Raw genomic sequence first — 21,239 nt, forward strand, 5'->3', positions numbered from 1 at the left:
CTATTGGCCTGATCCAGCAGCTCTTCTTACTTCCCAGGAGTTGCTTTCCACAGCATTGTCTGTCGGCCTCAGCCAGCATGGCCAGGCTCCCATCAGCCCTGCATTACACAGCCATGCCGGCTGGGGCACGTTGTGAAGTTGGCATCCCAAAAAACTGGAGGGCAGCAGACAGGCAAAGGCTGTTGTGTTTTGCAAGCAGGCAGAATGATGCAACGGGGTCTGGTCGAGATGGGAATGCCCTGATTTGGGCCTCCTGTTGGGGCAAAGGTTATCAGATGAGGAAGAATCTCGCTTTGGGGGTTTGATGTGGCAGCTGAAGAGGTTGGGCTCAGGCAGGACGAGCCCCACCTTGTTTGTGCGAAGCCTTCCAGACAAGTGGGGAGCAGGATGGTACAGGATGCCTGGTGTTCGTTCCCAGACGCTGGCCTTGTGCGAACACCAGGGGCTCTTCAACTTGAGTTAATAATGTGCTTTTAGCCCAGCAGGGGAGGAGGAAATCTGGCAGCCAAGGCCCCATTTGTGTGTGTGCTCGTCTCAGTACATTTTAATAATAGCACTTCATGAGTGTTTTGCCTACAAACTTTGTACTACTAATGTGCAGCAAAGAAGAATTAAGTCTTCCTTTTGTAACAAGGAGAGGAGAAGGAAAGTGCACTCTTGTTTTGCCCTGAATTCACATTAGCGGTTAGGGCACTCTTGGATTTTGGTCCCGAATCTCACCCCACTTTTTTAGTTTGGACAGCACAGGGTGAAGTAGATGTTGGGGACCCTCTTTGAAGCTCTGCAGCTCATAGCACATGCTTCACACACAGAAGGTCTTGGAATTCCAGGATCTCAAAATCTGGGGAGCTGCTACCACTCCATGCAGAGCAGGGGCTGGGCAGAAAGTAGAGCCCAGTCTATCGGTAGACTTGAACTAGACGTGACTAAGAGTTTTTGAACCAGTGCTAGAAACTCAGATATATAAGCTAGGTGCCAATGGCTCCCTAAACCAAGGTTACAGTCACCAAAACGGAATATCTAGTTGCCATTTGTGGGCAAGACAGTCTTATTTTTCAAATGATGGACTGACTGTGACATCTGGCTAGTTCAGCTGACAACCTTGAGCTAGGTTAAGAGCTTTGAGAACTTAAAGAATAAAAAGTCACTTGATCCAGGGATAGTCCACACATATCTGGGCTATCCAACCTCTCTTTCTTGATGGTAACTCTGCTCCTGCTCTGGCTGCACAGAAAAGCATTTTGGTTCCAGAAATTCATTCTGATTGTGGCAGATAAATATAACTGATGGAATTCTACAGGATGTGGTGGTATTAGCGTGTGAAAACAGTCCAGATCCATTGATCGCAGGCATGCACCTCCAGGTGGTGGAAATGTGAGGCACCATCCTGGCACCCAGGCATCTTCACTTGGTCACAAGTGGTTGACTCCTTGTTTAACAAGAGCAGCAACCAAAGGATGCTTTTCATCTAAAGTGGGCTGCTGAAATTAAAACAGCTAACAAGGAGAGGGCTCTTGGACTGCAAGCTCATTTCAGTTCTCCGACTGGACATTTCACAAGTCGCAAGAGGAAGGGGTGTAGCTCAGTGACAGAACATGCAGAAGATCCTGGGTTCACTCACTGGCAGGATCAGGATTGTCCCCTGTCAGAAACTTTGGAGAAGCCACTGCCAGTCAGTGTATACAACACTGAGTTCTTAAGTTGGGGTAGCTTGGGGCATTTTGTCTACATACATAATTAGCATTCCACCAGGACCCAAGACCAGCACCCATGGGACTCTTGGCTCCATCTCAAACCCACCTAGTGTTGGAGATCAGAAGGCTTAAGGTGCCTTCGGACCATTGTGGGGGCCTTTGAGGTATCACCTTCTTTGCCTTTTATCTTGTCCATTATATCAACTTTCCTTCCTTCCCCCATTTAGGCCTACCTGTACTCATCTTAAATAATTGCAGTTAATAGCCCCTTTATGCCAGCTATCCAGCCCTGTTAGGACTATGCATCCATGGCATGAAAATTAAGCATTCTGAGCATGAAACAACTCAAATTTTCTCTTTCTTTCTCCCCTCATCCTCTCACAAAAGAGCCCTTGGCTGGTAATTAAAAAGGACAGGCCACCATTTCCAGCAGTTCTGCCCTTTTAAGAACTGCGGATGGAAGGCTGTTGTTGGAGCTCGTTAATTTTAATTTGGTTAATTTTAGAGCTGAGTGTGGTTGGAGAGGCATCTGAGCTTGGCGCCGTGGTGGGGGAACCTTGGCTTGTCCCAGCAGCTGTTGCTGTGTTGCGAGGGCATATATGGTTAACCGGTTGAATTAAGAAGAGGGGGTTGGAGGTTGCTGGGGAAGAAGGGAAGGCTAGCAAGGATGCCTGTAAATGGAGGATGCCATTTTGGACTGCAGCAGGTGCTTAGAAGGGGGTGGCACCAACCTGGTGGCATCATATTTTATAGTAATGTAAGCACCACCTATCTCTTGCCATCCTCCTTCAATGATTTAATAGTTTGCCTGCAGTTAGAAGACCTGTGTTGTGCCCATGGGCCAAAATGGCTACATAGCTTATAACCTTGAGAGCATCAGGAAGAAGTTTTTTTTTAAAAGTATTTAATACTTAATATATTCTGGATTTACAAAGGTAGTGCAATGTCTCTCTCGTATTTTTTCCATGTAACATTTTTACAAATCAGTTTCGTTTGTTGAGACGTTAGGAAGAAAAGGGGGAAAGAGGTGGGGGGATGGGGGATGGGTGGGTGGGGTGATGATGTTTCTATTTTACTTAATATATTTAGGGTTTGGTGTCAGCGTTGTTTGTGCAGGTTCTCTGTCGTTCGCTTGTGCTCCTTTGGTGGTGAGAGAGGTCGGGGTTGGCGTAGGGTGTGATTGTTCATTTGTGGTTAGCTGTGGTGGTCTTTGGTTTCCTTTGTGAGTGGGGTGGGTGAGTGTTTTTGATCAGGTTAGCCATATTGATTTGTATGCTGCCGGTAGACAACAACATTGTCTTGTTGGGCTGTGTGTGTGATGAAGGGGAGCCATACCAGGGTGAAGGAAGAAGCTTTAAAAACAACAACACAAAAAACACAAAAAAACTAGCCCTACTACTTGGGGAGATTAGGGGCTGGTCCTGAGATCTTTTCAGGACTGATAAAGAAAGTACTTCTGCACGCAGCACATAGTCAATTTGTGGAACTCACTCCCACAAGAGGCAGTGCTGGGCACCAACTTGTATGGCTTTAAAAGAACATCAGACCTATTCGTGGAGGAGAGGACTATTGGTGGCTACTTGCCATGGTGGCTCTGCCCTGCCTCCACACTGGAGGCAGCGATACTTCTGAATAAGTGTTACTGGAAACTGCAGGAGGTGAGAGGGCTCTTGTGCTCGAATCCTGCTTGCTGGTTCCCCACAGTGGTTGGCCACTGTGAAGACAGGATGCAGGACTAGATGGGCCATTGCCCTGGTCCAGGCAGGCTCTTAGCTCCTTATGTGCAAAATTCATCAAGACATATCCAGACTAAATGCAACAGGATTGAACTCACGGTGCACGGTTGAGTCATTGGTGGCATGTCTCTCCCCCGCACCTGTGAGTCATGTTGCCACGTGGGGATGAGCAAGCCTGAGAACTCTGCAGTTAGCAGGGCCTGTGGTGGAAAGCCTCCAGAGGGCAGGATCCCTGAGATCTCCCTCAACAAAGCTTTCTTTGGAAACGCACTCGCCTTGCCCTTCTGTTGGGCTCTCGTGCCTCTCTCCTCTGCCGCCTTGTTCTAGCTAGTGATGCTGGCAGCAGGCCGCCCAGCAAGTAAAAAGCCTAGTGAACTGTTCTGTGTGGTTCATGGAAGAAAGCTGCTTTTGTTGCAAAAATTGTCTTCCCCTCCTTTCCCCCCTCACCTCATTGTGAATCGCTGGAATGTGGAGTTTGAGAAAAGGGCAAAGAGTTAAACCCCAAGTTCCCATGTGACTGGGCTCTCTGGGCTCTTAGCGCCCTAAGACAAATCACATGTGAGGCAGCAGGGAGGTCAGGTGGCCAACAGTGACCTTCCCGGATCCCTTTTCCACCCCTCCAGGCGCACCTGGGGGCTCCGTCTTCAGAAGGGAGCCAGGAAACGGGAACTCCTGTGTTCTCAGCCTCCCTGTCCTGGAGGAGCCTGGGTTTGGCCTCCAGATCAAAAGGCATGAAGCGAAACGCCCACCGAGACGTCTTTAGAACTAAAATAAACGCAGCAAACGTGCTGGAAGTGTCTTCAACAATTGAAGACCACCCCCTCCCCTTATATATATTTTTTCCTGGGCTGTTTCTATTCAAGAACGGATGAATAACAGGAACTCCAAATACTTGGACCCTTCCCACAGTTGACAGGGACGTGAGCAATTGAGGGTTTTCTTGGGCGCCTCAGGAACCGGAGGAATCCTTTATGTCCTCACCAAGGTGGTGGTGGGGGGGTTGCTTTGTGGCGCTTTGGTTGAAACTTTGTGCTCCTCTAGCCTTGGAAATCCTTGTGGGGCTGGCCTCTGGGGCTGCACTGTAGCCTCTGTCACTCTGCCAGAAGCCGTCTTTGCAATTGCTTCCTAGGAGCTTAAGATAAGAAACGACAGAGTTGCTGCTTGGCTAAGATTGTAGCTGGCATTCTGGGTGGCACGGGACGCTTGAGCACTTGGGATCAGTTGCTCGGGGCGCCTTTGCGGACATGATCCAGTTTGCATGCAGAAGGCCTCGGGTTCCCTTTCCGGCAAATCCCAGCACTGAAGGGCAGAGCTCAGGGGTAGAGCATCTGCTTTGCATGCAGAATGTCCTTGGTTCAGTCATAGGCATCTCCAGGCAGGACTGGGAATGTTGCCAGTCTGAAAATGTCGGAGAGCTGCTGCCGGTCAGTGTGGGCAGTACTGTGCTGGATGAACCAGTAGCCTAACTTTGTTCCTTTTTGTATTGGGGAGAGAACATAAAAAGGAAACGGAAGGGCTGCTTTAGGTCAAAACCGTCTTGCTAGCTAATTTCTTGTTGTTTGGACCCCCTCCTTCCTTGGATGTGGACCAGGGTTGGGGAATCATTTTTCAGCCTGAGGGCCACATTCCCTTCTTTGACAACCTTCTGAGGGCCACATGCCGGTGGTGGGCAGGGCCAGAGATAAAGTGGGTGGGGCAACAATGGTGAACTTCACCTTTCTACAGTAGGCTGGTTTCCACACACAAGCATCCCCCTCTATCCTGGCAAGCAAAAGCACTAAGCAGTCAAGCAGAAGATCCTTGGTTCAGTCCCTCGTATCTGAAGGTAAGGCTAGGATAAACTCCTACCTGAACCCTCTGCCTGCAGTCAGTGTAGAGATAAAACTGAGCTAGGTGATGATTCTGTATAAGGCCCTTTCCTTTTTTGTATAGCGTCCAGCATAAAGCTGATCACCCATTCAGAAGAAATGTATTCTTACAGCTTCAGCCATGAAAAGGGCTCACTGAATTGGAGACACTGTATTTGAACACCTTGTGGTTTTTGTCTCTCCCCCCCCCCCCGTGTTTTTACCTGTGAAGACGGTCCTGGAATCCTGAGCCCTGAACACTCCTTTGATGGCACGAAATTGGAGGTTGGGAACATTGTCTTGGCCTTGTATAGCGGTCTCTTCGCATATGGAGGCTGGTGAGTTCTATGTTCAAGCATCCTAAGCGCACATCCGCACTTGACATTTGAAGCACTCTTATACCACTTTAACAGCAACAGCTTCCCCCCCCAAGAATCCTGGGAAGTGTAGTTTGCTATGGGTGCTGAGAGTTGCTAGGAGACCCCGTTTCCCTTGCAGAGCTACAATTCCCAGAATTCCCTGGGAATACAGATTTACTGAAAAGGCCCTGCCTTCTGTTGCTCTCAATATCCCTTCTGCATGGGTTGGCACTCAGACCAGGGCCTCCCATCTACATATTAATGAACGCGGAGGTTTGTGGATTTTTGGCACATGCATGGCAGGCTTGCCTGACACAGTAAGTCACAGGTAATGGGTTACTGTGGACAGCTCCCTCATAACTCCTCTTCTAGCAGGAGCAGCAGATCACAATCCGTGGCTCAGCCCCTCATCTGAAAAGGGCACTGCAGTTTTGCTCCAAACAAATCACAATCAGAAGACTATGTTCTGCTCTTGTTTCCTCAGTTGTGGTTTGAATAGAGAGTAATGCTCCAGGGGAGGAGCAATCTGTGCATTCGTGATAAAACAATTACCTGTGGCTTCCTGTGCCACGCAAGTGAGACCAGTGTGTGGGAGAGGGAGGGAGGGAGGGAGGGAGGGAGGGAGAGAGAGAGAGAGAGAGAGAGAGATAAATCTTTCCTAAGCTGCAACCTTGACACTTCAGCCTGGAAACTGAGATCCAGGGCTGAGGGCCTTCTGGTGGTTCCCTCATTGCGAGGTGAGGTTACAGGGAACCAGGCAGAGGGCCTTCTTGGTAGTGGCGCCCGCCCTGTGGAACACCCTCCCATCAGATGTCAAGGAAATAAGCAGCTATCCTATTTTTAAAAGACATCGGAAGGCAGCCCTGCTTAGGGAAGTTTTTAATATTTAACGCTGTATTGTTTTTAACACTTGATTGGGAGCCGCCCAGAGTGGCTGGGGAAACTCAGCCAGATGGGCGGGGTATAAATAATAAATTATTATTATTTTTTATTACTTCTTATCAAATCTAGACTTACTCTTAGAGTAGACCCACTGAAGTCAATGAACATGGCTAACTTGGGCTTATTCATTTCAGTGAGTCTACTCTAATTTGATTTAGTTGGATACAACCCTATAATCAAGGGCAGGATGCCTCTTCTCTCCCTCAGCAAGCTGAATTACTTTTTAAATCTTTGTCCTTTGCAGGAATTACTTGAATTTTGTCACGGAAGAGATGATCAACCCTTACAGGTAAGGGGTTTCTTTTCATAGAATTGTAGGGTTGGAAGGGACTGTGGGGGTCACCTACTCCAACTCCCTCCAATGCAGGACTCTTCTAGCCCGACGTGGGACTTGAACCTCCGACCCTGAGATGAAGAGTCTCATGCTCTAGCAACTGAGCTATTAGTTCTGTTCTGTTTCTTTTGCTCTTCTTTTGCCTCTGGGCAACTCATTGATGAAGGAAGGAGCTGAGCATTTGCCTCTTATCCTTGCTCGCCAAAAGTCCCCTAACTCGCCTGCCACAAACTGCCCCACCAGGTGCCTTGCAAAGAGAACAACAAAATGGCTGCTGGGAGGGGGTGTTGGTATCGGGTTCAATATGGCGTTTGTGGGTGGTGGTTGCAGCACAGCTTTCTTGCACTTTTGTGCGCTGCGTTTGCCCGTGAAACAGCCTCCCTGGTGATCAGATATTGCTGTACAGATACTTGCCACCACTTCAATGCTTTTACTGCCGTCAGTTGGTTGGATTGCCTCTTGGTGTTCTAGGAAAGAGGCTTCCAACAGCTGAATGGCAGGTTGAAAACTCAACAGGTAAAGCTTCCTCCATCACTGTCTCTAGGCAAAGCTCCTCCTGTCAACAGTTTCATATATTATTAAAAAAATCTTTATATACCCTTGTTCATAAAAACAACACCGCCAGAGCGGTTTACAGCAATTGTACAAACCAACCCGTACTTGCTATGGCTGTCCTAAGCCTTGGACACCCTGTGCTGGGTGTGTGTTTGTGTGCCTGTACACAGATCCCCAAGTTCCAAGAAAAAGTGCAGCGCAAGACAATTAAAACTAATTCCTTAATTGGAAAGCCCGTTTAAAAATATGATTTAAACCTGAAAATGTTTTTTTTAGTGTCCTTACCCAGCTCTCATAGATCAATATTTATTGATCTCTGTTCTCCAGATGCCTGTCCTTATGAAGCCAAAGCAGCCACACAAACTATAGGAAAATCAGGCAGCTTGGGTGGGGGACCCCAAATTTTGCAGAAGTTCAAAATAAAGCTAAGGGAGGATTTGTAGCAGGCCTTGCTTTCAGAATCCTAAAATCAGGCTTCATCTGGGGCGGGAGGTGTGATTGACTTGTATTTATAGATTTTCAGCGTTTCTCCAGAACTTAATAAAATAAAAAATTCCTTCCAGTAGCACCTTAGAGACCAACTAAGTTTGTTCTTGGTATGAGCATAATAAGAGTCACCAGCTTTCTTTTCTGGCAGTGCTCCTGTGCCTCTTGACAGCTTTGTGGCATGCAGAGAAGCCTGGCTGGCAAAGCTCTTCTTGCTTCTCAGTCATGTAGCTGTTGAAGAGCGCTGTCGCTTGGCAATGCCGTTATGAACTCCCTTTTCCCCACAAGTCATTCTGTACCATGTTATATACCATGGGAGGAGCTGCCCTGTTTCACCAGACACCGAATATGGAAGCCTTATGATTCAGGCAGTTCAGGGAGAATTCAGATAGCAGGCTTCGTAATCAGAAATCTGGTGGAGTGTTGGTGTTTTTTTTTGAAGAAAAGCTTTGCTGAACCCAACTAAGCATCCTGTTGCCTGCAGCATTGAACCTGGTGCCCCAATAGGAAGCCCACAAGCAGGACCTGAGTGCAAGAGCAGCATCTCTCCCTGCTCACATCCCCCAGTATTCATAGGCATGCAACATCCAGCAGTGAGGGACAGCATTGCCATCCTGACTAGTAGCCACCAAGAACCTTGTCTTCCATGAAATCTTCTAATTCACATGTGCAATCAGGATTTTGCAGCAAAGTGTGTTGGAATGGGATATGCCTGTTCAGATTCACACACAGCCCTAAGAAGGTACAAACCGCCTGCAGCGTGTGGGGTGGGGTCTGTGTTATTGTTCTTTCCCGGAGGCTGAGCCCCCTCTCCCAACTCCCTGCGATGCTTGGCTCAAACTACAAAGGTTTGTAGAGGCTCAGTTCATCTGACCTGGATGCTTTATACCTTCTAAAGTATGTTTGTCGTGGCTGCAATTAGATTGTCAAACGCAGCATGTCCACTGGCCTCTCCTGGCTTTCTGGTCTGCTGGTTGGTTACATGTAACATCGAGGAGGTCTTCATTTTTAAGAAACTTCCTTGGTTCTTCTAATGATTAGACTGAGGCAGGTAGGCCTGTGGGCCAGCTCAGCCTAACCCAGCCTGGTGCTTTCCAGATGTTTTGGACTACAACTCCCATCAGCTCTAGCCAGCGCAGCTGTTTGATGTCAGGGCTGACTGGGGCCAATGAGAGCTGAGGTCCAAAATACCTGGAGGGCACCAGATACTGGGGGATAGGCTGGTCTATCTCCTTAGATTTGTTTGCCTTATTTCCTCCCTTGCCTGCTACAGCCCAGCCTGGCCATGCACTTGGAGTTTAAAAAAGTGTTTTCTGCCCAGACTAGGACATGTTCCTAATCCACAGCCAGGTGGCTTTGTGGGGTTTAATTCCACAAGCTGGCATGGAGGCAGCTGTGAATCTCTGCCCTAGTCAGCGTGGTCCCTGCTAACTAAGCCAGCAAGAAGGTGCATGTGGCTCCAGTTTTGCGAGGAGCAACGCAGGAAGCAATGGAAGATTTTGAACTGGGCAGTTACTACTCTGGTGTGGCTGGGGGTGGTGTGGAGAACAAGTGGGCTTCTCTCAGGCATCTGATTCACCACTGTGGGAAACAGGATGTGGAGCTAGATTGGCCTTTGGTTTGATCCATCCAGGCTCTCCTAAGGGTCTTACGATAAGCAGGAGGCTGCTTTCAATAGATGCTTAGAAAATAGCTTTTTGTAGCAAGCTGCTCTGATCCTGGGGGAGAGGGGAGGAGATGGATTTTCTGCTGCCTTGCGTATGGCCTTTTAATCCTAAACATGGTGGGGCTCTGCCGCTATATTCAGATTTTTCCCTCCTTTGTAACTTGGTGATCCAACATGTGTGCATGACTAAAGAATAATGTCTCTTCTGCTAATGCTGCAGTTGTGACGGGCATCGTTGGTGCCCTGGGTCATCCCCCAAGAGGTGATCTTAGAACCGCTTGCAAAGCACTCTAACCCTCTCCCAACGTTTCCCCTCAGAAACCTGCCTCTGGCCATCATCATCTCCCTGCCCATCGTCACCTTGGTTTACGTCTTGACCAACCTGGCTTACTTCACAACGTTGTCTGTGGATCAGATGTTGGTGTCGGAAGCCGTTGCTGTGGTAAAATACGGAATGATTCACCCGGAAATGGCTGTGCTTTTAGCTAGCTCGCTTCTCTGGCTTTTTGACATTTCCCTGTGTGCAATCTGGACCTGGCTGCCTCGTGCTATCTTGGAGTTCCATCTTTGCCATTCAGCCAGCGCTGATCTTTCCCCACTGCCACCCGCTCTGTGTTGGAGGATGCCATCGTGGCTCACATGGTGATGAGCTGGGATAAGTGGAACGGTGGCCAAGGATATGCATCTGTCTGAGAAACCATCACCACTGGCTATAAGAGCAAATCAGAGCCTGTGTGGTCTCGTGATCAGTTTCCAAAGTGACAGCTCACAGGGGGAAGTACTGTGTCAGTACTGACGTGAAATGTCCTCTTCTTTTTTTCTTTTCTTTTTTCTTTTGACGCCAGCTGTTGTTTTGTCGCTTGTAATTTTAAACGCTTAGAGCATGCATCTGCTACTGATTCATGCAGCCAGCGTGATGGTGCCTTGGCTAGAGGGTTGGGGAGACCTTGGGTCAAATGGGAGCTCGCCCATAAAGCCCCTGTAGGGGAAGCCTCTGTCTCTCAGCCTTCCCGATCTCACAGGCTGGTTGTTGATGCTCAAACGGAAGGCAGTGTGGAAGAACCATGCCTGTTCTCTTGAGTCCCCTAGAAGGAAGAGGAAGGGGGGAAATGTGACCGGTAACTTGCTCCTTGTTCTTAACGATTGCCAGCGCAACGACCCTGCAAAAGAGATCAATTTTCAGTTGGCAGGAAGAGGAGAACCAACCCCCCGTGTGCCTCACTGGGCTGAGGGTTTCCTGGGTTCAAGTCGGTCTGTGGATCATATGATCTTGCAAATCCAGTTTAGCCCACCTGGGCAATGTCACCTTCCCACTTCTTCACGTGCTCAGCTGTTGGCACCTCCTGGGCAAACTCTAACTCTCCTCTTCTTTCCTCCTCCCTGTTTGCCATTAGGATTTTGGGAACTATCACCTGGGCGTCATGGCTTGGATCATCCCCGTCTTTGTTGGCCTGTCGTGCTTTGGCTCAGTCAATGGGTCACTCTTTACTTCATCCAGGTACGTGTCTTGCCCCTCTGGTGGAGTGGGAGAGTCTCCTGTGGTGACTGGAGGGTGGAAATGGGAGCTTGGTGCAGGGACCAAACAACTTGCATCACGTTTTCCATTTTTTGTTGTACAATACCTTCCACACTTCTTCCGTATTTATTGGCTGTGCCTTGTATCAGGTCAGACTTGTGCATCTAGCGTCCAGCACTGCAATCTCTGGATGGCAGTGGCTTCCTGGGGTCTCAGGCAGAGCAGGGTCTTTCCCCATCACCTCATGTGTAGCTGGAGATGCCAGGGATTGAACTGGGAGCCTTCTGCATGCCAGGCGAGTGTTCTGCCCCTGACCTACAACCCCTCAATCCCATTGGAGAATATCTGAGTGCCCCTTCCCTTTCACGCCTGCATAGGACAGAGGCACCCTGGTGAGTCCTGGAGGATTAGCTTCCTCCTTGTCTGTATGAAACTGGTGCAGCTCCAGACAGAATCCTCTGAGGCACAGTAATTTGGCTCCCCAAACCTCACAAGGAGCTCCTTCTAGCTGCACGGCCCTCTTAAAGTAATTTCAGGCAGTGTGAATTAACCGCAGTGTTGTTCTTTCCTCTCTCTCTTAGGCTGTTCTTTGTTGGTGCTCGTGAGGGACACTTGCCTTCTGTTCTGTCTATGATCCATCCCAGGCTCCTCACGCCAGTGCCTTCACTCGTCTTCACAGTAAGGATGCCCACAGGAAAACCCCGATCCTTTCCATTTGAGAGGCGGTATAGGCAGTGATGACCACCAGCCTAGATGGCTTTACAAGAGGATTAGACAAATTCATAGAGGAGAGGGATATCAATGGCTACATCTTACTTTCTTAAGTGGATTTGTTATTTTATTTTTAAAAAATGATAGTTCTGTTGGCACAGCCATTATAACAAAACAGCTGGTGGTGTCAGGATGTGGGGGGAGGATGCAGGTCCACCTTCAACAGTTCTGCTCATTCAGTTTCAGTTTGGAGGGGCGTGTATTATAAGCAAAATTATCTTCTACATTCATTAGGCAGAGAGCTAGCTGTCCGCTTCCCTTGCAGCTTGGTAAGCATCCAATTTCTGTTCCCAACGATACATCGCTATGTTTGGCGAGTGAGGACAGCTCTTCCGTCTGCTGCTGGATTGTTGGGATGGTGTTTACTCTTCCAGTGATGTAAAATGATAGGTTTGGCAACCTGCAGGCCATGACTTACAAACCAGTTCCGCTGCCCTTGGAATAGAGTTCCCTAAACAGCAGCAGTGCTGTTTTGTCGGTGGATTTTTGATCTGTTCTCAGGACCAAGTTTATACAGGCAGTGACGTCCGTCCAGAATTGAGAAGCAACCGCGTCATGCGGAGATGGTTTAGGAAGAGTTAGTCTTGCAGGCATCGCCTTTTGAATCCCAGGCCACAGCAGGAGGCTGATGCCATTCGCAAAAGACTGCCTGCGTCTTGCTTTCGAATTGGTGTGCCTTTCGTTTGCAGTGCCCAAGCAGCACCTGTTGAACATATGCAACTAGCCAGGGCTGCCTCTATCCTTGCTTGCTTCCAGCCCACCTTCTCCAGTCTGCTTATTACAGCTGCATCACTTGGGTCCCTTAAAGCAGGGGAAGATCTGCCCTGATTTATGCTGTGGCACTTTGTACCACCTTTGGGCTAGTGGTCTATATTCCTCCTTGCCTCATCTAGGGCTGGGGGCAGGACATTGTGAAGCTGGAGAAAGGTTCATCCAAAACGATCAGGAGGATTAGAGCAGCTTCCCCAAAATGTTTGGGGCTTGTTCACTCCTGCAGGAATTTTGAGATGACCTTTAAAAGTGGATTGAGCAAATTCATGGGCAGTGGCAATTTCTGTCATTATGGCTAAATATGCTCCTTCTTTAGGAACATAGGATGCTTCCTTATATTTGGTCCATCTTGCTGTTTGGATTATTATTTTTTTATTATTATTATTATTATCATTATTATTATTATTATGACAACTACTACGACTAGTAAAGGTAAAGGGACCCCTGACCATTAGGTCCAGTCGTGGACGACTGGGGTTGCGGCGCTCATCTTGCTTTACTGGCTGAGGGAGCCAGTATGACTAAGCCACTTCTGGCAAACCAGAGCAGCGCATGGAAATGCCGTTTACCTTCCCACCAGAGCGGTACCTATTTATCTACTTGCACTTGACGTGCTTTCGAACTGCTAGGTTGGCAGGAGCTGGGGCAGAACAATGGGAGCTCATCCCATCGCAGGGATTTGAACTGCAGACCTTCTGATCAGCAAGCCCTAGGCTCTGTGGTTTAAACCACAGTGCCACCCGCGTCCCTTCACTACGACTACTACTATTTAAATTGGTATACCACCCTATACCAGCAGATCTCAGAGGCTCACAGCATAAAATCACGATATAAAAACACAAAATATGTAATAAAAACGAAAACAAGAGCAACCCAATAATCCCTCCCCTCCCCAACACATTTTAAAAGGGCATCGGATGCCTGTGTCTCTCCAGGGTTTCAGGCAGGAGTCTCTCCCAACCCTACCTGAAGATGCCAGGGATTGAACCCAGAACCCTCTGGTTGCAAGGCAGATGCTCTGCCATTGAGCTATGGCCCCACACTGCCTCTCTACCTGGAGGTTTTGTCACAGAATACCAGCTGCTGGGGAGCAGTAGCAGCAGGAGGAGAAGTCTGTCAGAGAGGGGTGGCTTTGTCCCCCACTTGCCAGCTTCCACGTAGAGAAGCCAGGTGCTAAGATAGATGAGCCTTTGGTCAGATGGAGCAGGGCTGCTCTTGTATTCTCTTTTCCTCATGGACCGTTCTTTATAGCTTTTGGGGATGCAGCAGTGGACGAGGCAGTGTTAGATAGAGCCGGGAGAGGCAACGCGGACAGCTGCCTCACTGAGAGAGAGAGAGAGAGAGCAGAAGAGAGGTCCCAGCTTTGGCGGGGGGGGGGGCACTCTGCAGCATTCCTGGCTGCCTCGCCGCTCGAAGAACTCCCTGCGGCACAGGCTGAGAGTGTGCCAGGATCTTCATGCCAGAGCCTGTGGTGACAAGGACAGCAAAGCTGTTCTCACCCAGCTTAAGCCAGCTGCTTCTCTTGAGAACAGCAGTGCATTGTCATCAACACCAGTGGGTTTGGCCTGGCAGTGGGGAGCGTGGTGTGGACAGCAGTCACGGACACTGGATTGGATCACCCTGCTGAATTGCACTCAGTTTTGACCAGGGCGGGCGGCGTCTAGGCAGAATTCACTTTCCCCTGGCAATGCAGAAGGCTGCGGCAATTTTCGGAGAGGGTGACACTCTGGTCCATCAGAGATGGCTTCCCACTGACCACTCAGGAAGGGTGTGTGTGGGATTAAGCCATGGATAGGAAACATCTGTAGCCCTGCGGATGTCACTGGGCTCATACCCTCCCAACATTTCTCTGATGAAAATAGGGGCGTCCCAAATAATAATAATAATAATAATCTCCTAATAATACCCCACCCATCTGACTGGGTTGCCTCAACCACTCTGGGCAGCTTCCAACACATATAAAAACATAATAAAACATTTTTTTAAAAAACCCTCCAAATACAGGGCTGCCTTCAGATGGAGGTCAGATAACTCTATACCCTCCAACATTTCTCTGATGAAAATCAGAACATCCTAAGGAAAAGCAGGACATTCTGGGATCAGATCAGAAGCTGGGACGGCTTTTGTAAATCCGGGACTGTCCCTGGGAAATGGGGACACTTGGAGGGACTGTGAACTCCAAGCCCCATCCACCCTAGCAGCCAGCATGGCTCATGGTTGCAGAGGTGTGTGTGCGATGGACTTACAATCTAGCAACATCTGGAGGGGGACCAACTCACCACTGCATGTTGAGCAAATCTTTTGCTTGAGAGATTAGAGTTTGGACCCCTGGCTGAGGTCTGGTAAGTTGTTCCAGAGAGCAGCTTCCATTTAATGGAGAACTGAGAGGGGCGTCGTAGGTTTGTTTTTTTTTTTTAAGTTTTGGGGGAAACTGAGAAGGACTAACCGCCTTGCTTGTTTGAGCTTGCGCTCTGAATTCCCTGCTTCTGTCTGCTGGTTCTATGCCTACCTCCACTGCACACATTTCAAAGGTTTAAAACTCGAAAGTGCAAGAGCCACGTTTGTTTTCTAGTGGCTGCCATTCAAATGGCAAAAGCGCAGGCATTAAAAGGCAATGATTGTCATTTCGGTCACTCCTTAATTTTATCGACCTGCTTCCTCTCCTCTCCCCGTTCCCCCCCTTCCAAATCTGCAGTGCCTCATGACTTTGCTCTACGCCTTCTCCAACGACATATTCTCGGTCATCAACTTCTTCAGCTTCTTCAACTGGCTCTGCGTGGCCCTGGCTATCATCGGCATGTTGTGGTTGAGATACAAGAAGCCAGAGCTGGAGAGGCCTATAAAGGTGAGAGTGGGATGTGGTGGCGGTGGCAGCAGAAGTGTGGGAGTTTTCATGGGGGGATAAGGCTGTCAATGGCTGCCAGCGCGATGGCCATGCTCTGCCTCCACGGTCAGAGGCGGGTGCTGGGAATTGCAGCTGGGCAGACTTCTGATGTTGTGCTCAGGGTCCCGCTTTTGAGATTCCGACAGGCAACTGGTTGCCCACTGTGAGAACAGGATGCTGGACTAGATGGGTCATTGGCTTGATCCAGCAGGGGCTTTTTTGTGGCTCTGTTTACAGTGGTACCCTCGCAAGACGAATGCCTCGCTAGACGAAAAACTCGCTAGACAAAAGGCATTCGCTAACGAAAGGGTGACTCACAAGACGAATTTTCCTATGGCCGCGACTCGCAAAATGAAAACGTTTTGCAGTTGTTGTTTTTTTCCGTAAAACCGCGGCTTCCTCCGACTGTGCTTCGCAAGACGAAATTTCCACTATATGACAACACTCGCGGAAAGAATTAATTTCGTCTTGCGAGGCACCACTGTATTAATTTACTATACTCCCATCCTGCTTTTCAGTCAGTTATTGTTTCCTAAATTGACTCATATCAATTAAAAAGTGAGAGAAGCTTCACCCTCAGATTTACAAACTAAAAAAGGCACCCGAGGCAAGCGGGGGAGGAGGGAAAGAGGACAGCTGGGCCATTACTTCAAGGCCAGAACCAAGTAGTGAGCTGCAAGAGGGCTTTTACATTCAGCTGGGGACAGACTGATCTTCCCTTGCTTGTGTTCCTGCTTCAAAGGTTCCTGCACATTACCCCAATCTTCTTGAAGGGATTTAAGCACGTACCAGAAATTTTAAGTTTACATAGTTAAGTGGAGAGAAGCTCTCTTGTCACGCTAGCGTATAATAAATTAGCTTTATTTTTTAAATGGACTTCTTGGGGGTTGTAAATGTGGGGGGAAGTGTGGGAGCCAGTGTGGCGTGGTAGTTAGAGTGTTTTGATTTGGGAGACCAGGGTTCAGATCCTCAATTGCCCATGAAGCTCGCTGGATGGACCTTGGGCCAGTCACTGCCTCTCAGCCTGCCAACCTCACAGGGTGTTGCGGGGGGGGGGGGGAGAGAACTACATGTGCCACCTTGATCTCCAAGTGGTCTAGAAATGTTTTTAATTGAATTAAACAAAACTGAAGCTGTGAGTGGTTAATCCAGTCCAATGGGTTTTTGTTGTTATAGTATAGAAATTGTCTGATTTCGCTGCTCTTTTGTGTCCCGTCCCCCCGGCCCTTTCCCATGTACAGGTGAACCTCATTTTGCCCATCTTCTTCATCCTGGCCTGCATATTCCTGATTGTTGTCTCTTTCTGGATGACCCCAAAGGAGTGTGGCATTGGCTTCACCATCATTCTCAGCGGGGTCCCCGTTTACTACTTTGGGGTTTGGTGGAAAAACAAACCAAAGTGGCTTCTCCAGCTCATATGTGAGTCCCTTTCCTGGCTTGCAGGGTGTTGGGGACATTGTGTGCGTTAGAAATGGGTGCGAGAGCAGTACTCCATACTCTTGATCTCAGCATAATGGTATTAAATCGATCTGTGTGGGAGTTTTTTTAATTCCCTTTCGATAAATTGTTAAAAGTATGGGAGGAAAAATATATTATCCTTTGACCCACTTGTGTGGGATAAATAACAAAAGAATCAGCTGGATGCCTGGTTTCAAAGTGTGGGACTAAATTCACTCTCCAGCAGGAGAGAGTCACTAGTAGCAGAGTTTGAACTCACAAAGTCAAGCAGCATTAGGAATGTAAACCATTAAACTTTTTGCGTATCCTGTTAAGTCAGCTTGCAAAGTGTTCCCCTCTTTCTATTCCTCTTGCAATGAACAGACAACACACTGTTAAGTAAGTTTAAAATGCTTTACTTACAAAATGTTCCAAAGGTTAGATTCATGCATTTATCCAAGCAGCACCAAGAAGAATACTGGCATACTACCCCCAGGCACACTTTTTTCCTGCCTGACTGAGAAGGACCAGTCAGGTTTTGTGGGAGCAGCTGGAATTCTAGGTTCTAGGAACTAGTATTTCTGCTACATTGCCTCTTTGCATCCTCCAACCCTAACCCTCCACACACACTCAACCCCACCCCAGTCTTTGTAACCAGGAAGCCTGAACTCTGCAGGTAGGTTGCATCATGGCAACTGAAAAAATACCCTCCCTGTTGTTATCTTTCCCTTCAGGCTAAGACCTTCCTATTCAGATGGGCCTTTGAAAACTAGGTGCAAATGATTTTGACCACTGGGATGCTCTCAGGGCAATCAGTATTTTCATGCTGGTGTCTAAATGTGATTTGTTGTCTTTTAGCTATTGCTTTTAACTAGTTTATCTTCACTATTTTGCATTTTATGAAGATGTTTTAAAAATGCTGCAAGCCATCTTGAATTCCAACTTGAGGAAAAAGGTGGGATATAAAAATATATTCAACAACAACAACAACAACAACAACAACAACTTGAGGGCAGCCAGCTTGTATATGTCCACTCCACAGAGCAAGTGTTGGGGGCCATTTGGTGCTCCTGGCCTGCTCTCCTTCTTTTTCAGCCCCAGAAACAAAGTTCTGTTTGAACAGCTGAATCATGAGAAGTCTCACTGGATGGTGTCCATGTAACTAAACACCGCCATCTGTCTCTCTGGGGGCTCGAGACGACAACAACAAACAGGCTGACCTAGAAATGCAGACTAGCAGAAGCGCCAAGGGTTTAATGCTGCACTTTCGGGTGGAGAACGCAAGAGCTTTTCAGTGGTTCCTCTCTTGGACTCTCTCCCTTTACACACCCACTTTCTTCTTCTTCCAAGTATCAATCTCTGCTCTTAGAGAAGCCAATTTTTAAAGCTGTTGGGTGACAAATCAGCATATTAATTGGGTTTTGCACTGCAGGCCTTCCTTCCTTCCTTCCAGAGAATAGCGGGGTGGCCAGGGAGGGGGGAGGCATATGGAATATTCCAGGGCGGATGGAAGGAATATCTTGCAAGTGTCTTAATACAAAGCTAATGCTCTTAGTGCCTTGTGTTGTTTACCACCCTCCTGCCCAAGAAAATCTCCTTGTAGCCAGAAAGTGTTGGTGCAAGCCAAGTGTCCAGCCCTTTTGCTGGAAGCAGGCAGAAGTTGGATGGGGAATATTTTGAGAAAGGCTTCACATTCTTCAGGGTGCAGCTGTGTTTCTCTTTCACAAAAGCGATGCGAGCATACACACCACTCACCATGATCCCTTGCTCAAACCACCTTTCATATGTTTATTATTATTATTATTATTATTAATGATGATGACGACGACAACGTTGCTGGTCGCTTTATCTTATCCGAGGCAACCCAAAGCAACTTACAACCAAGCAAACCTATTGTGGTCTTGTCTACACACCGACACCTAGACTGTGCATCGGGCAGGGGACAGGTGCACATTCGAGAGAGCCACACACTCCTGCTGATTCTGAGCAGAATGACGATTTGTTAGAGTGTCCTTAAAACTCCCTTCAGTGTTTACGGTTTGCAAGCATTTCACAATGCAGCTTGGTAATTTTTGTTTTTTGTCCATCCCCACCCCACCCTACCTCAAAACAGATTCCACGACAGTCCTGTGCCAGAAGGTGATGGAGGTTGTCCCACAGGAATCTTAAAACTAGAGGAAAGGCATTCGGTCCAAACCAACGCACAATATTATTTTGAAAACCACAAGTACGTCGGACTCTTCGTTCAGCAAGAAAGTAAACCTCGAAGCCAGGGGCCTGACAGTGACAAGTCCCTAGACCCCTGCTGCCTGCATGGCCCTCCCCTCTTCCCTCCCTCCCTCCCCTTCCCCCCAAGCCAGGCAGCTGACCAGAGGCAGGAGGCAAAGAGTCCCAGGTGCAAATTTAATGCAGGAAGAGAAGCTTCTGCTGGGAACCTCAAGAGGCCTCAGTAGACCCACCAACAGGGAAGCCAACAGGATGGCAATGTTTACATGTGCAGCTGTGGGCTGGACTCTTTGGTCTGTCCTTTGCTTGGTCCTCTCTTTCATTAGCGGCCTAAGTTTCTCCACCCTGAGTTCCTTTACAAAAGGAAAATGAGAGTTGCCAAGAATCACCAGCAGGCCCACAACTGCCCCCTCCACATGTCCAGAAAGAACAAAGAATCCAACGCAACTGATTCTCTTGCCGGCGGAGGGTTTTCCTGGGGTACAAAAAAATGTCTGTGCCCCTCCCACCCCGATCTTTACACTCCTTAAAACAGATGGACACACACACACAGGCAAAAACAAGGAAAACTGTGACGCTGAAATTGTGGACTTGCACAGATATCAACTTAATTCCACTCGCAAAAAGACTTGGCTGCCCCAACATGAACTCTTTTTTTTTTTAATTATTATTGTTGTTAATTATTTTTTTTTTAGGGATCTGCTTTTTATTTTCTCCCCCTTTTTCCCTTTTAAGATTCCTATGTAGTTCCGCTTTGTATTTGACTTGCAATAAACGTTTTGTATATGGTCACCCTTGCGACGTTCCTTCCGGGCAGCTCTTAAGTTGACACCTCTTGGGCACCCAAGTTAAAAGCTCCCTCCGGGGCCTCTGAATCCGTGATGATGTGGTGCGGCGATCTCTGCGGCCAGAATTGAAACGCTGCCAGGAGAAATCCAGCTTGCTCTCCATGATCAGCCTTCACTCGGTACCTTCTGCAGGATTGATCGGCGACTTCTGGCTGCACCGACGGTTACACCAATCCCTGCCGCTTTCCTATTCTGCACAGAGTGTCATATGCTCCAGTGACATCCATTTGCTCTTCTTGGGGCTGGTAGGGGGAAGGGGCGGGAATGACAGTTCCATGTGATGCCGAACCTGGAAGACTTGGAACAAAAGTTTGCAAACAGCAGAAGCTCTGGGTGGGCAGCGACGGCCTGTAGCAGTTTTGTGTGCCTGGCTCTAGTTCAGCCTGTGTGGAGGCTTTGTAACTGGCCAAGCTTGGAGTGTCTGCTGCCATCTGATCCACTGCCCCCCTGGCAGTGGTCTTGTGACTTCACGTCTTAGGGGACCAAGCAGGCAAGAGGGACATTTCAATGTTAATGTTTTGCTTCCGTTGTTCCTGGGTGAAACAGGATGTCTTTCAAAGCAAGCCCTCTTTTATTTTTATTTAAAGGTTTTCTCCTCTCTCCCTGTGCTAATTGTTGGGAATTAAACTTGACCCCTGGAAGTCCCGCCTTCCAGCACCACAGAATTTCCAGCATCCGTCAACACAGGAGGTAGTACAGTCACACTAGGGCAGTGCTATGGTCCAAGCTGAGAGGCCCATTTTTGAGGCATATGAGGAGTGTAGCAAATGTTTTACAACAGGGGTAGCTGCCTTCCAGTTTTGGTTGGACTCTCATCAGCCCCAGGCAGCAAAGCCAATGGAGAGAGATGATGAGTCCAGCATCATTCAGAGGGCACCACACTGGCAACCCTAAAGAAGTTGGGGTGTTTGAGGGTTGGGGTTGTCCTTTTCAAAAGGCCGTTTAACCGCACAGCCACTCAGGCATGGCAGTTGTGTTTTCTGTCGGGCTGCCTGTGTCTGAGCTGCCCTCAACCATTTCAATCCAGTGTTGTGCCTTTCACACTCGAAAACAAACCCTGAGAAATTCATCGTTTGGAGGGGTTACCAGGAATGCTTTGACAGCAACCGTAGCCCAGTCCTGTGCCCTCCAGGTGTTTTTGGACCGCAACGCCTGTTGGCAAGGTTT

General features: G+C 48.3%; 1 protein-coding gene across 1 annotated transcript in view; it reads left to right on the forward strand.

Annotated features, from left to right (window-relative positions):
* SLC7A5 (solute carrier family 7 member 5) overlaps window positions 1–20,016 on the forward strand; it is a 45,594-nt gene extending 25,578 nt beyond the window's left edge. The window contains exons 3-10 of the mRNA XM_033157021.1: window positions 5,510–5,615; window positions 6,823–6,867; window positions 9,938–10,061; window positions 11,014–11,117; window positions 11,717–11,813; window positions 15,373–15,522; window positions 16,803–16,980; window positions 19,112–20,016. Coding sequence (XP_033012912.1) covers window positions 5,510–5,615; window positions 6,823–6,867; window positions 9,938–10,061; window positions 11,014–11,117; window positions 11,717–11,813; window positions 15,373–15,522; window positions 16,803–16,980; window positions 19,112–19,167 — 860 coding nt within the window. The 3' untranslated portion in view covers window positions 19,168–20,016. The remainder of the gene's footprint in view (window positions 1–5,509; window positions 5,616–6,822; window positions 6,868–9,937; window positions 10,062–11,013; window positions 11,118–11,716; window positions 11,814–15,372; window positions 15,523–16,802; window positions 16,981–19,111) is intronic.
* The last annotated feature ends 1,223 nt before the right edge of the window (window positions 20,017–21,239 follow it).

The sequence above is a fragment of the Lacerta agilis genome, chromosome 8 (assembly GCF_009819535.1).
Source record: "Lacerta agilis isolate rLacAgi1 chromosome 8, rLacAgi1.pri, whole genome shotgun sequence".
Classification (NCBI taxonomy): domain Eukaryota; kingdom Metazoa; phylum Chordata; class Lepidosauria; order Squamata; family Lacertidae; genus Lacerta; species Lacerta agilis.